Source organism: Podarcis muralis, chromosome 2 (genome assembly GCF_964188315.1).
Source record: "Podarcis muralis chromosome 2, rPodMur119.hap1.1, whole genome shotgun sequence".
Classification (NCBI taxonomy): domain Eukaryota; kingdom Metazoa; phylum Chordata; class Lepidosauria; order Squamata; family Lacertidae; genus Podarcis; species Podarcis muralis.
In genome coordinates, this window is record NC_135656.1 from 73,708,447 (window position 1) to 73,722,738 (window position 14,292).

General features: G+C 45.2%; 1 protein-coding gene across 1 annotated transcript; it reads left to right on the forward strand.

The window, feature by feature from the left end:
* Positions 1-4,008: 4,008 nt before the first annotated feature.
* LOC114592758 (kelch-like protein 28) lies at positions 4,009-9,849 on the forward strand. Its single transcript, XM_028721038.2, has 4 exons — positions 4,009-4,093; positions 4,479-4,557; positions 6,206-6,433; positions 8,098-9,849. Exons 1-4 carry the CDS (start codon positions 4,009-4,011, stop codon positions 9,536-9,538), a joined length of 1,833 nt encoding a protein of 610 aa, XP_028576871.1. The 3' UTR covers positions 9,539-9,849.
* Positions 9,850-14,292: the final 4,443 nt, after the last annotated feature.

Below are 14,292 nucleotides of genomic sequence, written 5' to 3' on the forward strand. Positions count from 1 at the left end.
TTGCACCCGGGGGTGCTTTCGAACTGCTAGGTTGGCAGGCGCTGGGACCGAGCAGCGGGAGCGCACCCCGCCGTGGGGATTCGAACCGCCGACCTTTCGATCGGCAAGCCCTAGGCGCTGAGGCTTTTACCCACAGCGCCACCCGCGTCCCTCATACTCAGAATAGACCCATTGAAATTCATGAACCTAAGCTAGTCATGTCGACTAACTTTGATGGGCAGCCACGTGAAAATGGTGGGCAAAGCCAGAGACAAAACTGGGTGGAGCAAATATGCCTTTTACAGTAGACTACCTCGTACATAGCCCATCTTCCACCCGACCTAGGGAGGAGGGCCAATAGGAAAGGTCTGAAGGGCCACATGGGGCTCCTGAGACTAAGGTTTCTCTCCCCCTGCACCCCTCAAGATAGGTTTGCAAACCGGGAAGCAAACAAGATGCAGAAGGACACTTGCGTTGCTCTGATGTGCTGCTAATATAGCCTTAAAAATATATCTGTATCCATAGACTTATTTTATTTGAGTTCTGCTGGCCCCTAAAGTTGTTCAGAAGCCTCCTTCTCCTTGCTGCTCCAGTCCTTCCCCCATGCAGAGCTCTGCTGGTGTCCTCCTGCTTTCATTCTCCACGATTCTGTTCCACCCTTGTTTTTCTAGCCCAATCGGAGATTATCCAAAGCTCTCCATCCAGATGTTTACTAGGTAAACATAAAAGATTTTGTGTTTACATATTACCTATTAACATTCCTCTGCTGATGTGAAGGTAGTAATTATGGAGCCAGATGGGGACGTGCACACAGTCTTTGACACCAAGCCTGCACACTGCTGGGTGGCATTTTTTAACGAGATGCCAACCACCAGCAGGAAGATCAGGAAAGCTGACTGCAATTAAAAACTGAATTTCTAAATCTACCGCATGGCTTATTCCAGGTGAAGACTAAGTGTTTTGGGCTGCAGCATTTGACATAATGTACATGGGATGCGCTCCAAGCTAATGTGCTCAAACCTGAAATTCCCCCTTGTTACAACATGATGGCAATAATACAATAATTATATGCCATCACCTGTGCGGATAATGCAAAGACGCTGTGCCCATTCCTAATTCACATGACAGCATTCCAGGCAGGGACTGTAATGTCTGAAATCCTCTTACTACATGGATGACCCTGACTTTGTGTGGATGGTCTTAAAACCAACACTGCCTGTTCCAAGGGGCTGATGGCGCAGAGTTGCCCCATGTGCTTCAGAACTGTCCACATGGTAAATAAATATTATTTCAACCCATGTGACTTAGCTACATAGAAGCATTTTGAGCGGCTACCACATAATAAAGTGCAATGTTTTAGTTAGATCTAACCCCCTAAATGCCAGTAAGGATATTTTTTCTGTGTCACGAGTGAACTTCATCTTGCCTACCAGAGGGGCCAGTGGCATGAAGCAGTGCTTTATATTAAAATATCTAAGTAAAGGTAAAGTGACCCCTGACCATTAGGTCCAGTCGTGACCGACTATTTATTTATAAATAAATAAATAAATAAATAAATAAATAATGAATAAACAGCATTAAATGGAGACAAGCACAGCAGATAACACTAATCTGAACAAGACTGCCATTGCAGACATACAGTTGGGCAATTTCCTACTCACCAGGCCCATTGGCAGACCAGCTCTGCATTACGAAGATGTCTGCAAATGTGACGTGAAGGCTGGCGACATCAACCCCACCATGTGGGAATCCCTTGCAGACTGCAGTGCCTGAAGACAGACAGTAGCAGTGACCAGAGGAGGAATGATTGCTGGGAGGAGCACAGAAAGAAGAAACACCTTGGTACACCTGCAACAGCACCATGGTATGCCTTCGTCTGCCCCACTGCAATAAAGCATCTCTCTCCTGTATTGGTCTCTATAGCCACAACAGGCGCTGTAACCTTCCAAAGGCGCACTCCTCCATTGTCTCCCAATACAGACACAGATGCCAACCAACGGTTTCCGTATGGTGTGTCACAGTGGCCTCCAGGTGAGCCCTAAAGTACCAAGGTATCTTGTCCCCTACAGCTTTATGTACATACCTGCCTGTGTTTACCCATTGCAAGTGTAAGTAGCTGGAGGCTGCAATCGAAGGTTGCTGTTACAATAAGTAGATACTCCATATTTAAAAGGATGAGTCCCTTAACACAGGGCCATCCTCAAAGAATTTTGAGTCAGCACAGAAGCCACCCATTTGCCCCACTCCTTTTAAAAAGCCACCCACCCATTGCCCATTGTTAACAGCTTGGTAACCCACCCTCAGGTACTCCACTGGATGGCAACTGGCCCATCATGTGGCTATTACTACATCATCTCTGAGCTCCACAGCTATCAAATGTTTCTTCTTTCAGAACGCAGCAGCTGCATGATTTCCTTGACTTTAAAAAATCTGACCTCCACTTGTAAAGGTAAAACTTTTGAAAGGGGCTACATATGAAAGAAGAAATTATTTCCTCTGCACCCACCAGCCCAGCCAATGGCTTTTAAAATATGCCTTGTTGGTCTCCCATATGCAAATAAGAAATGGGAATGGTAAAAGATTCACAGCTCATTGGCTGCTGCCTGTCTGTGTCAAGGCTTATAGTCATAATGGGTGGTCTGGCTGTACTTAGGGATTCAGAGTTGTTCTTGTGCTCTGCAATTCACACTTCTGGCGCAATGGCCTAAATATCTTGGTTTCACCAAATGGCCAGCAACCAAAACCAGAACATCAGCCCTCTTCTTTATATGTGAAACCACCTCATACTATGTGCTGAGACCCATGTTGAGTAGCACTGGGATTGCATTTCTTCCAGGTTTTTTGGGACTGCTTCTCCACCAGGATTTGTTCCAGGCCCTATAATAACCCAAAGTGGTTCTCAACCAACTAATCCCTGTCTCAGGTACTGGCACCATCTTGAAACCAGTTCTTGGTAGCAACCAGATGGACTAGAGACCCCTGTGAGCATCATTTGGGAACAAAGGGGTTAGGAAGATACAGGATACGGGGATCTCTCAGTGGTGTGGAACCAGTAGCCCTCCAGATGTTGTTGGACTCCACCTCCCATCAGTCCTAGCCAGCGTGAGAGGGAAGCTGTAATCCAGCAACACCTAAAGGGCCCCTGGTTCCCTACCCTTACTGTAAGTCATTGAAGTGTTCCAGGGCAACAGATACACCACCTTTCATAGAACATAAAAGTCTCTCTTATACTATTTGTCCACCTAGCTCAGTATTGTCTGCTCAGACTAGCTACAGCCGTCTAGGGTTTCAGGAAGGAGTCTTTCCCACTGCCTGCTTCCCATTTTAATTTTTAAATGGCGATGCTGGGGATTGACACTGGACATTTGGCATGCCAAGCAGGTGCTCTGCCACTGAGTTACGCTCTCCCCCCTCTCTTAAGCTCAAGGCCAGGGGAAGGTTGACTATTCAAGAGGTAGCAAAGAAGGAAAACATTATTCCTAAGTACCTGATCTGGGGAACATTATTCCTAAGTACCTGTGAGGACAAGGCACTAAACAATCAATGGAGATCTGAAGAAGAGGGATAGGATTAGGCAGTGCTTTTTTCGAGGGGGGGAACATATACCCCTAAACATTTTGTGAATCTAAGTTTGGCCTCATTGAGGGGCAGTATTTCAATATGAGTAGGAAAATGAGAGTACCCCAAAGTGATTATGGACATGGCCATGTAGTTCAGAACTGCAACATGAGACTACAGGTTTTTTTTTGTTTTTTGTTTTTTAAAGTCCTCCAGGTTTCCAATGTATTATATAACAATGGGTTTCAGGACAGCAGAGTATCTGTGAGGATATATTTGGCCTGATGGTGGTGTGTCCTGGAGCTCCACATCATCAGTATTCTAACTCCCACGAGGCTGACTCCCATGAGTATTCTAGCTCCCAACATCTCGTTGCCAATTGGAGGCTCTCTCTTCTTCCCTAGAAATGACTGGTTGGTGAGTCTCGGAGGAGTCCTTTTTTCTGGAGATTCTTGAACCTGCCGATGGATTATGGATACCAAAAAGGAACAGGATAGCAGTGGAATGGATGACATAAGCTTGAGTTCTACCTCTTTGGGATGTTACACAATTCAGGGTAGGTTTACTGCAGAATATAGAAATAAACAGTCTATTTCCCCCCCTTATCTTCCCTTGACAAATGCCTGGATTTATGTCTTGAATGTAGATGTTCAGCTCCGTATCGTATCGATGGCCCTTCATCGTAGCAAAACAAAGCTGAAACAGAACCCAACAAGTTTCTAGCAGGACTAAGAAATTTCCATAACTGAACATGTCCAGAATAGTGCCTTCATATGCTCTTCAACCAGGAGCATTGCTGGAAACAGGAGGTTCAACATCAACCCCCAAATTCTCTGTGCTTGTCTTACATGACCAATTGGACAGCTCTACCTCTTGTTGCCCTTCTTGTTTCTGATCAGGATCTAACACACCAACTTGGTTTTGCCTCCCCTTCCTTACAGGCTTAAAACAGCTCTATGAGGCCCACCAGCTCTGTGATGCTACCCTGATGGCTGAAGGAAGGATTTTCTCCTGTCACAGGTGAGTTCCTGGATTTTGCTGGTCTCCAGCCTGCTAGTGAATATTGGCCTGATGAAGCAGCTCATGTTACCCATAGCCAGCAAAGCAGATGCTTTGCCTAGGGAGGTGAAATTGCCTAGGCAAGTGCAGAGTATGCACATCAGCACTGAGATGCTCCGGCTCTATGGGAGCAACACAGCCTCTGACACAATAGTGTAATAATCTTTGTCACAATGCATCCTGCCAGATCACTGCCATTCCAAATAAGCCAATGGCTCAGGTTCTTGTGCTAGTCACATGCCTCTAAAAGCTTACATTTGCAATTCACGTCTGACAGGGGCGCATTTAATGGGGTGGGAATGAGGGAAGATTAGCAGAAATCCCATTCATGGAGAGCTTTATACAAATTAAGGTTTATCATTTAGATTTATAAAGATTTATGGAATTATGTAAGGTGTAGAGGAAGTGGATAGAAAATCTGTTCCCCTCCTCTAGAATTGTGGGAGTGTCAGTCTCCCAATTAAAGTGTTTGGCAGGAGATTCAGGACAGTCAAAAGAAAGTACTTTTTTAACACAACACACAACTGATTTATGGATTTCATTGTCATCCAGTCTGGTGAGGGTCACCATATTAAATTAAAACAGGATCGGGCAAATTCATGGAGGTTTCAATGGTCATTGGCCGTGACAACTAAATCAAACCTTCACCTTCAGAGACATTGAGTACCATTTCTTGCAGACAACTGGGAGAGCGCTATTTCCTTCAGATCCAAAAAATAAAATAAAATAAAATAAAATAAAATAAAATGGATTTCTGAAAGTATCTAAATGGGGGGAAGATTTGGTGTGTATTGGGGGAGGGGTTTGCAAATTAAATTTTGTACACCAGGGTTCTAGAACCATTCTTGCCACGCTAATTATGCATATAGTTTATGAAGGAAACTTTCCAAAATGTAATTGGCCACCTGCAGTCTGAAGTGATACAGTCCATTCTGCTGCTTGTGCAGACTAGGCCTTACAGTGCCCAGGGCCGGATCACCCATAAGGCAAAGTGAGGTAACTGCCTCAGGCGGCAGGATCCACAGGGGCAGCAGATCTGGCCTCCAAGAAAGGGATCATTCACTGCTGCAGCACGCTCCTTGGGGGATAGATCTGCTGCCTTCCTGACAGCCCTCCCCATGCCACCTCTGCAGTGGCCTTTATTCACGCCCTGTTCTTGATGTACAACTTCACTTCACCCCTTCTTCCTGGGGGGGGGGTGTGTGGCAATTTTGTAGCTCGCCTCAGGTGGCAAAATGTCTTGAGCGTTCCGGCAGCGGCCGTCACATGGGCTGATACTGGCCTGCTCACAGGCTGCTGACTCTTTTTTAAAGGGATGAAGGTTCTGAGTCTTTAACAGCTGGACTAGCAAACCTGCTACAGGAATGAAAACACAGAGAGCAAATCAACTGAGCGCAGCAGCAGTACATGGAAGAAGAGGAATATTCCCAAGTAAGGGATGACTGAGATAGTGAACATGTGTGTCCTTAGAATTATTGCATCCTGAGTGGCAGATATATATTCCTGTTTTGAAGAATCATGTAACCCCGGAAGCTTAGCATTTTTACACATAACATAAGGCTGACTTTTTGTTTTATTGACGTAGTCGCTTTGCTGCCTCTCTTTGTAGGGCATTGTTGGCCGCATTCAGCCCTTATTTCCGGGCCATGTTTACCAGGCCCTTTAGAGAATGCTGGGAAAGGCAAGTTGTGTTCGAAGACATGGCCTCTTCTGTTCTTCAAAGAATTCTACATTATCTCTACACTGGAGAGTTGTTGCTTACACCAGAGACTGCTCAGGATCTCTTCACAGCTGCCAATAGGCTTGTCATCCGCCCACTGCAGGAGATTATTGGCAGGTAAACAGATCCTGTTTTGGAGCTGGGACAGGGGATCCTTGGGTCAGTGGGTGGAATCCTTAAGAGATACAGTGGTACCTCTGGTTACAAACTTAATTCGTTCTGGAGATCCGTTCTTAACCTGAAACCGTTCTTAACTTGAGGTACCACTTTAGCTAATGGGGGATCCCACTGCCGCCACCGAGCGATTTCTGTTCTCATCCTGATTTAAAGTTCTTAACCCAAGGTGCTACTTCCGGGTTAGCGGAGTCTGTAACCCGAAGTGTTTGTAACCCGAGGTACCACTGTATAGAGGCACAATCTAGAGTTAAGCTGAAATTTCTCAGAAGACATTTTTCTGATAATATATCTGAGGCTTTTCTTTTAGAAAACAAATTTTCACTAAGTATTTCCCAACTTTCTTTGGGGGGAGGCAGCTATTATTTCTCCCCTGCCCCACAATGACCTGAATATAAACACAGACAATGCCCTTGAATGACACTAGGTCTAAAGCATTGTTTGGGGTGGGAAATAGTGCCCAGTGCAGTTGCTACTGCTGCTTCTTGCAGCGGCAAGCAGTGGCATTGGGGAGGAACCTAGCATCAGCGTCTGGGGAAATGTAAGTTGTCTGAGCTTATGTCAAAAGCGAGTTTGAGTTTTCATTCATTAAAATGACAGACATCTGTACCTTGACCTTTGCCTAGTTTGTCAAAGAAATCAAGGACTGTGTTCACTTGGGCCCCAGACAACACAGACGTATTGGCTGGCAAGCTAAACAAGAATGGAAAATTTACTGTGATCACACAGTGCTGTCGTAATTCTGGGGGGTTCACAGAGGATATCAATCTCCAAAAATTCCACCACATTACCCATTAACCAAAATGAAATTAATTTAAAGACAATAATTGGTGAACTCCAGCTGTCCCACAGCAGTTTACTAACAGCTAAGCGCCTTGTTGTAATGTTCAACTGGGCCCTCAGCAGCAAGTAAACTGCTATGGGACAGTTGGAGTTCCACAATTGCTGCCTTTAAATTAATTTCACTTTGTAACTGAGGGAATTTTCCTGGAGGAAAGAGAGATCAGGAAAAATGAAAGATGGGATGCATGCAGATCCTTCCTATTGCCTATACTCCTAACTTCACACTGACGCAAGTGCTATTTAACATGGAAGGGCTTATTTGTAGCTCACAATTACTATTGCAAATCACATATATTTTGGCTGCACCATTCCTCCATATCCACAACTCAATCCATCTGGCTATCCCATTTTGTTCCATTCATTCAGGTGTCTAACATTTCCCTTACTGTGGCTTGTTTCAGCTTTCTTCCTCCAAAGTCCTGACCTGCTACCTTCCAATGCATTTTCCCCATCCTTTAAAGTGATCCCTTTCCTCCTGAGCCTGGAGAAAAGATGCAACAAACAATTCTAGCTCCACTTAAAGCATCTTGCTTTTGAGCAGGTTGCCAGAAAAATATAAAAAATGTACATTTTTCAGACACCTTGGCAAACTTTATTTTAACCGGCATGTGTTGGTCTCTGGCGGTGGGATAACAGGTCAGAATGCCAGTGGGCATGCCAGTCCTTTGCTGCTGAGCGCGAAAAGCTGTCTCTTTCACCATCTGGAGAGTGAAATTCCCCTGCAGTTCCCCACTGATCCATATTTAATTTCTTTCTCTCACCAGATTCCTTGCTGACAGCATTTCTATGGACAGCTGCCTGGGGATTTATGCTTTGGCATATGCTCACAACCACCAAGCGTTGCTTCGTGTGGCCACACGCCACATCACCATTAACTTTGAACCTCTTTCTCAACACGAGGCCTTTCCAGGCTTGGATCCCAGCACGGTGATCAGCATTGTCTCCTCAGACAAACTCCTGGTGTCTTCTGAGCTGATCGTCTACCACGCTGTGCAGCGCTGGGTGAGGTCTCAACCAGCCGAGCATCTCTCACTGATCAGGAAGCTGCTGAAACAAGTCCGCCTCCCGCTTCTTACTTCCGAAGAGATCACGGTAGTCCAGAAGGACATAATCGAAGAATATGGACATGCTCACCTGCAGTGGGAGCAGCTCGATGGAGAAGGGAGGTTGCGGAAGAGCGGGGGTCTCAGGCACGGCATGTACGATGACTGGATTGTGAGCTTGGGCCTTTTTGTAAGCAACATGCAGGGAGGCGTAGTTGAACGTCTGAAAACTCACTTCCTGGGATTCAGCCTGCAGACAGAAAGCTGGGAGGAGATACCACCCCTGATGTATCTAGATTCCTCTGGCTTCTTGTCTGTGGGGCACAAGCTCTATGTCTCTGGGGGACAAAGGCTTAATGGCTCCGTCTTAGGCAATCTGCACGAGTTTGATGCTCTTACTGGCCAGTGGACGCAGCTGCCATCCATGTCCACCCCTCGGCGAGAACATGGCTTCCTAGCATGTAAGCAGAAGCTGTATGCTTTGGGGGGTCGGAGTGGCCGAAGTGTGCTTGATTCTGCAGAAAGCTTTGACCTAGTGCAGAAGTCCTGGTCTCCCATTGCCAACTTGCCATTTGCAGTCAGTCATTTTGCCTCTGCCACATTGAAAAACAAGCTCTACCTGATTGGAGGGTTCTCTCACACAAGGGCAAGCGGCCTTGCTCACAGGGGCATTCTGATTTATGAAACAGCTTCCGATGTGTGGAATCAGGTGCCTCTGGCTTTTCAGTGCTACAAATCCACAGCTGTGACCATGGACAATGGGATCTTCGTCATCGGCGGGCTTGTTGAGGAGAGCAGCCGGCGCGAGACACCCGGCACGGTAATCAGGGCCCTGATCTCTGGCACCCACAAGTGTTTCTTCCTCAGCAAGGATGGCACTGTGAGCTACGACGTCGCCATCCCAGAACTTCCTATCCTGGTCTTGCCACCTTGTGCGGTGCAGTGGCAGAGAAGAATCCACGTGCTGGTGGGGAATACAATATACCAGTGGAAGCCCGGAGAGCCCAGCTGGACCAGGAGTCGAAAAACTGCTCCCAACACAAGAGTAACATTCTTAACTGTAGTTAACGGAGTAACACTGAGGGTCCCAAAGAAAAATCTGCAGCCCCTTTTACGAGAAGCCTCTGCAGCCTTGACAGCAGTTTGGGTGGCTGATAATTAGCAGCCAATTGACACTTTCCCAAACCTAGCTACCTTGGCTTCACCTAAATGCAGGATTCCATCAGGCATCTTAAGCTTCTCCCTTTAATATCAACAGTACTGATGTCTTCAGGAACAGAATACAGTCACATGGGTTCCTCCTCATTGCACTTGAGAAAGGGTGCCTATGGCTCACCCAAAGGGGCCTGGCTGCTGAATAAACTCCATTCCAGCCTCCAACTTATCATAGAATTGTTCTGAGTACCATACGGTATGAGGGAAAAGATCAGAAGCTTCTAGGTCAGGAGTCAGCAAACTTTTTCAGCAGGGGGCCAGTTCACTGTCCCTCAGACCTTGTGGGGGGCCGGACTATATTTTGGGGGGAAAATGAACGAATTCCTATGCCCCACAAATAACCCAGAGATGCATTTTAAATAACAGCACACATTCTACTCAGGTAAAAACACCAGGCAGGCCCCACAAATAACCCAGAGATTCATTTTAAATAAAAGGGCACATTCTACTCATGTAAAAACATGCTGATTCTCAGAATGTCCACGGGCCAGATTGAGGAGGCGATTGGGCCGGATCCGGCCCCTGGGCCTTAGTTTGCCTACCCATGTTCTAGGTCTACCTCCACTGTCAAAGGCATTAGGCCTCTGCATCCTAGTTCCTGGGAATCACAGGAGCGGGAAATGCTGTTGCACTTGAACCCAGCACGCAGGCTTCCCAGGGGCTTTAGGGCGGCCATTGTGAGAACAGGTTGCTGGACTAGAGGGGCCATTGGACTGGGTGGAAAAAAAGGAAGATTTTCTGTCTTTGGCTCAAAGCAAAAGTCCCCTTATTTCCTTCAGATTTCAAAGCCATGTTCAACTCTGGGCTGTACTGCAAGGAGGAATTGGAAGAGAAATAGGGGCACACTTTAACTCTTAATCAAATAATTAAGATTGGTTGGTTGCCTAACTCAAGGCAATCTCTAGTAGAGATGTAAAGGCCCGGGAGTAGGGGGGTGGGGGAGCAAAGCCAAAATAATGAAGAAGAAAAAACCCTGAACCCCCCCCCCCAAAGTTATTTTGGTTTGCCCCGCCCCAAACTTCAGGTCTTTAGTCAACTTACAATCAAGTTTAAACACATAAAAAATTGTGAAAAACAAAGGCCATCAAATTTTTAACAAGAGATCAATGTATTAAACATAAAGCAACACCAACCTTCACAGAAAATAAGCAGACGAAAAGATTATCAGCAATGCGGAATGACACTAACATTAAGCGTTGATGTAGCTGCATCAAATGTGTGGAAGGAGAGAAGAGTCTTATCCGGGCACAGAAAGTCTTAATCTGTCATTGTTGACACCAGGGAGGCCTCACTCAGGACTGCATTCCACATGAGGAAGGGCCATGGCCTTTGTTGCCACCCTCTGAGCCTGTTTGGGTGGGGGCACCCAGAGAAGGACCTCAGAGGGTCCAGATAGATTCACTTGACCAACACAACTAAGTGAAGGCTGCTGCTTGTGCTATAGGACAATTGGGAGTGATTAGCCTATTGATGGCAACCACTCTGGTTATTATTATTACCATTTACTTCTGCTGCTGAACAAAGTGGGTGTGCAGGTACAAGTGCATCTGGTGCAAAATGGGCATTTTCTACCGATATATTGAGATGTCAGTTTGGGGAGATGCACACATAGATGGGTCACAGGTGTTAAATCTTATTTGTGCAGTGTGAGCTGTTTTAAAAGAAAAATGACTTTCCAGGTTCTTGATAAAATCAACTTTTTATTGCTCACACACTCCTCTCCCTGTGAAAAACCATATTAGTTTCAGCTCCTAGTCCTTAAATTTAAAGCTACCTCCCTCTCTGCCACAGCTGACTCTTTCCACCGCGTCCCTTTTAGACATGCACTTTTGTCCCTTCTCTCACTCCACCGGCCTCTGTGCCTTGTTCCACCACACTACACCCAATATCTGAAAAAGCTCGTTCTTGGTGGTCATAAAGTCAGCTCCTCCTTTTTTCAAAATCTACTTTTTCAGCAAAACTTTTCCAAAACCTCCACAGCCTCTCCTTTCCAGGTCTGCCTCCGTTAGGGTACATCTATTCCAATCAATATATGCGGTGTTTGTGAACAGGTTGTGTATTCTGCATTTAAGCGCATGCCTTGCCCTAATTAATGTTCCACTTCCCAGTTTCCTCCTTAATGTTAAAATAATTACTTCTTAAGCGAGGTGCTAATCTTACTGCAGCCATGCCGCTTAATGTTACCGGTGGCCATCTGGGCAAATTCCCTTCCCATCTGGGCGAATTCCTGGCCATTGTTTGGTTTCTCCTCATCCACTTAAAAAAAAAAGTCTTTTTTTCTTTAAAAACTTTTATGATCTAACCAGGCATACGAACTGCACCCAGCAGCACCTTCTTTTCATTTCCCTCCTGTCCCTCCTACCCAGCCCCTGGCTAAAGCAAGTTCTACATGACATTTCATAGATTTCTATCCCCTCCCCTTGCCCCCACCCCAGCCCGGCACCTTTTAAATGTCTACAGCTCTACCCAAAGCAGTGAACAGAGCCAGAAGAGGGGGTAGGGAGGGAAAGCAAGCCAGGAAAGGGAAAGCAAGCCCAAGCCAGGAAGAGACCAGAACACACAAGGAGCATTTCTTGTTGATATTGACCCTTTCTTTGCCAGTACAGTGGTACCTCGGGTTACATACGCTTCAGGTTACAGACTCCGCTAACCCAGAAATAGTGCTTCAGGTTAAGAACTTTGCTTCAGGATGAGAACAGAAATTGTTTTATTATTATTTTTTTTAAAAAATGATATTTATTAAAGTTTAACAATTACAAAAAAAGAAAAGAAAAAGCAAACAATAGAAGAGTTACAATACTTCAAAGATTAAAAAGAATACAATAAAAAAACAGTACAGCAGAACAATAAATAAAAAAAACACAAAAACATGTAAAAACAAAAACATTTTTTAAAAAAACACATCCGATATTTTCATATCTTTATTTTTCATTTACTTATTTCCTCGACTTCCTCACACCTCCCTTTTTTGTATTCTAATTCAATTAGCTGTTTCAGCAAGTCCTTTCCCTCTTTCTCAGATTTTGTTCTATAATTTATCTTAACGCAGTTTGACCTTAAATTTTACACTTTGACCCATTAACAATCCATTTTTACTTAATTCTTTATAACCTTTCTGCTAAAACCATGTAAATTCATTCCAGCATCCTTCTAACATTCATTAATTTTACAATATTTCTGTAAATATACTTTAAATTTTTTCCAATCTTCTTCCACCGACTCTTCTCCCTGATCTCGGATTCTGCCAGTCATTTCCGCCAGTTCCATGTAGTCCATCAGCTTCATCTGCCATTCTTCCCGGGTAGGTAGATCTTGTGTCTTCGATGAGAACAGAAATTGCACTCCGGCGGCCCGGCGGCAGCAGCGGGAAGCCCCATTAGCTAAAGTGGTGCTTCAGGTTAAGAACAGTTTCAGGTTAAGTACGGACCTCCGGAACAAATTAAGTACTTAACCCGAGGTACCACTGTATTCATTTGTTTTCCATTTATGGTCTGCCATTCTTCCAAGGAACTCTAAGGTGGTATACATACATTATTCTCTTTCTCTCTTCCCCAGCCTACACCATAGCCCTGTAAGGTAGGTGAGGCCAGGAGAGGTTGACTGGACCTCCCTGGTCCTAGTTCAGCACTCTGCTACACCAAGCTGGCCCTTTCTCCATGCATCATTATTCCTTCTCTGCCTCTACTACTTGCCATGCATCTTAGGGCCATTTTATACAATCAGTAAAAACAAATCGGAAAGCTTTTTCCTCAAGTGTCCAGGCAATATATGTATGTGTTGGGTGAGTGGGGTTGCCTGCCTGAATTGTTTCCCCATGGGGATTCCCTGCACATAGAAAAAACTACAGATAAATTATCTCCTTATAGATTCTATAGCTTTTGTGTTCTGTACTCTGACTTGTTCTTTGTGCTAAGTACCTTTTAATAACAGCAACTGTAGGAAAGTACAGTGGAACCTTGGTTTTCGAATGTAATCTGTAATCGAAAGCTGAGGATCAATGGGCAGTTGGCAAAACCCATTGAAAAAATGGAAAAAAACATGCAGTGGAAGGCATTCAACTTCCGAGGCGCGTTTGAAAATGGAAACAATTACTTCCGGGTTTTCGGCGTTTGGGTTCCAAGGCACTTGAAAACCGGGGTTCCACTGTACAGACAGTAATGCATAGCAGAAGTAATCTTGCTCTGCAGATCACCAGATCCATATCACACACACCCTGCCCCCAAGTCGTCCATGGCTTTCAATGAGCTGTACCCACTTGGTTCTGAGCACATCTTATGCAGAAAGATAATACATAAAGTCAAATCTGTTCTTCATACAGGACTGATGTTTGGCCCTCCAATCAGAAATACATTTGCAAACTCTCTCTTGCAGGAGCCACCCAAATCACCTCCCATGTTTGGCTGCAGCCTTTTTCAGAAAGGGTCAGCTGTTCCATTTGTTATGTATATGCATCTAGCGCAATGGGGCTCCTTCCACACTCTCCAGGCACCTCTGCAGCAGAAATAAGTAATAACAGTGCCAATTTGAAAACTGGAGCAGGAGTTAATTACACTCAATAAATTATGCCCAACAGAGCAGCCAGCTCCCACTGAGCAGCAATTGCAGGTAAGCAGGTGAGAGCTACAAATGGTTCTGCCCTGCCTCTTTGACTCCAAGCTTGTTTCTCTTGTGTTTGCTTTGACGTTTTATTCCTCTTCTCCC

What these genes read in the sequence shown, in the direction of transcription:
- LOC114592758 (XM_028721038.2), top strand. Translation starts at nt 4,009, where the DNA reads ATGGATACCAAAAAGGAACAGGATAGCAGTGGAATGGATGACATAAGC. An exon ending in AGGATTTTCTCCTGTCACAG is followed by an intron (nt 4,558 to 6,205) that starts GTGAGTTCCTGG and finishes CTCTCTTTGTAG; the next exon opens with GGCATTGTTGGCCGCATTCA. An exon ending in CTGCAGGAGATTATTGGCAG is followed by an intron (nt 6,434 to 8,097) that starts GTAAACAGATCC and finishes TTCTCTCACCAG; the next exon opens with ATTCCTTGCTGACAGCATTT.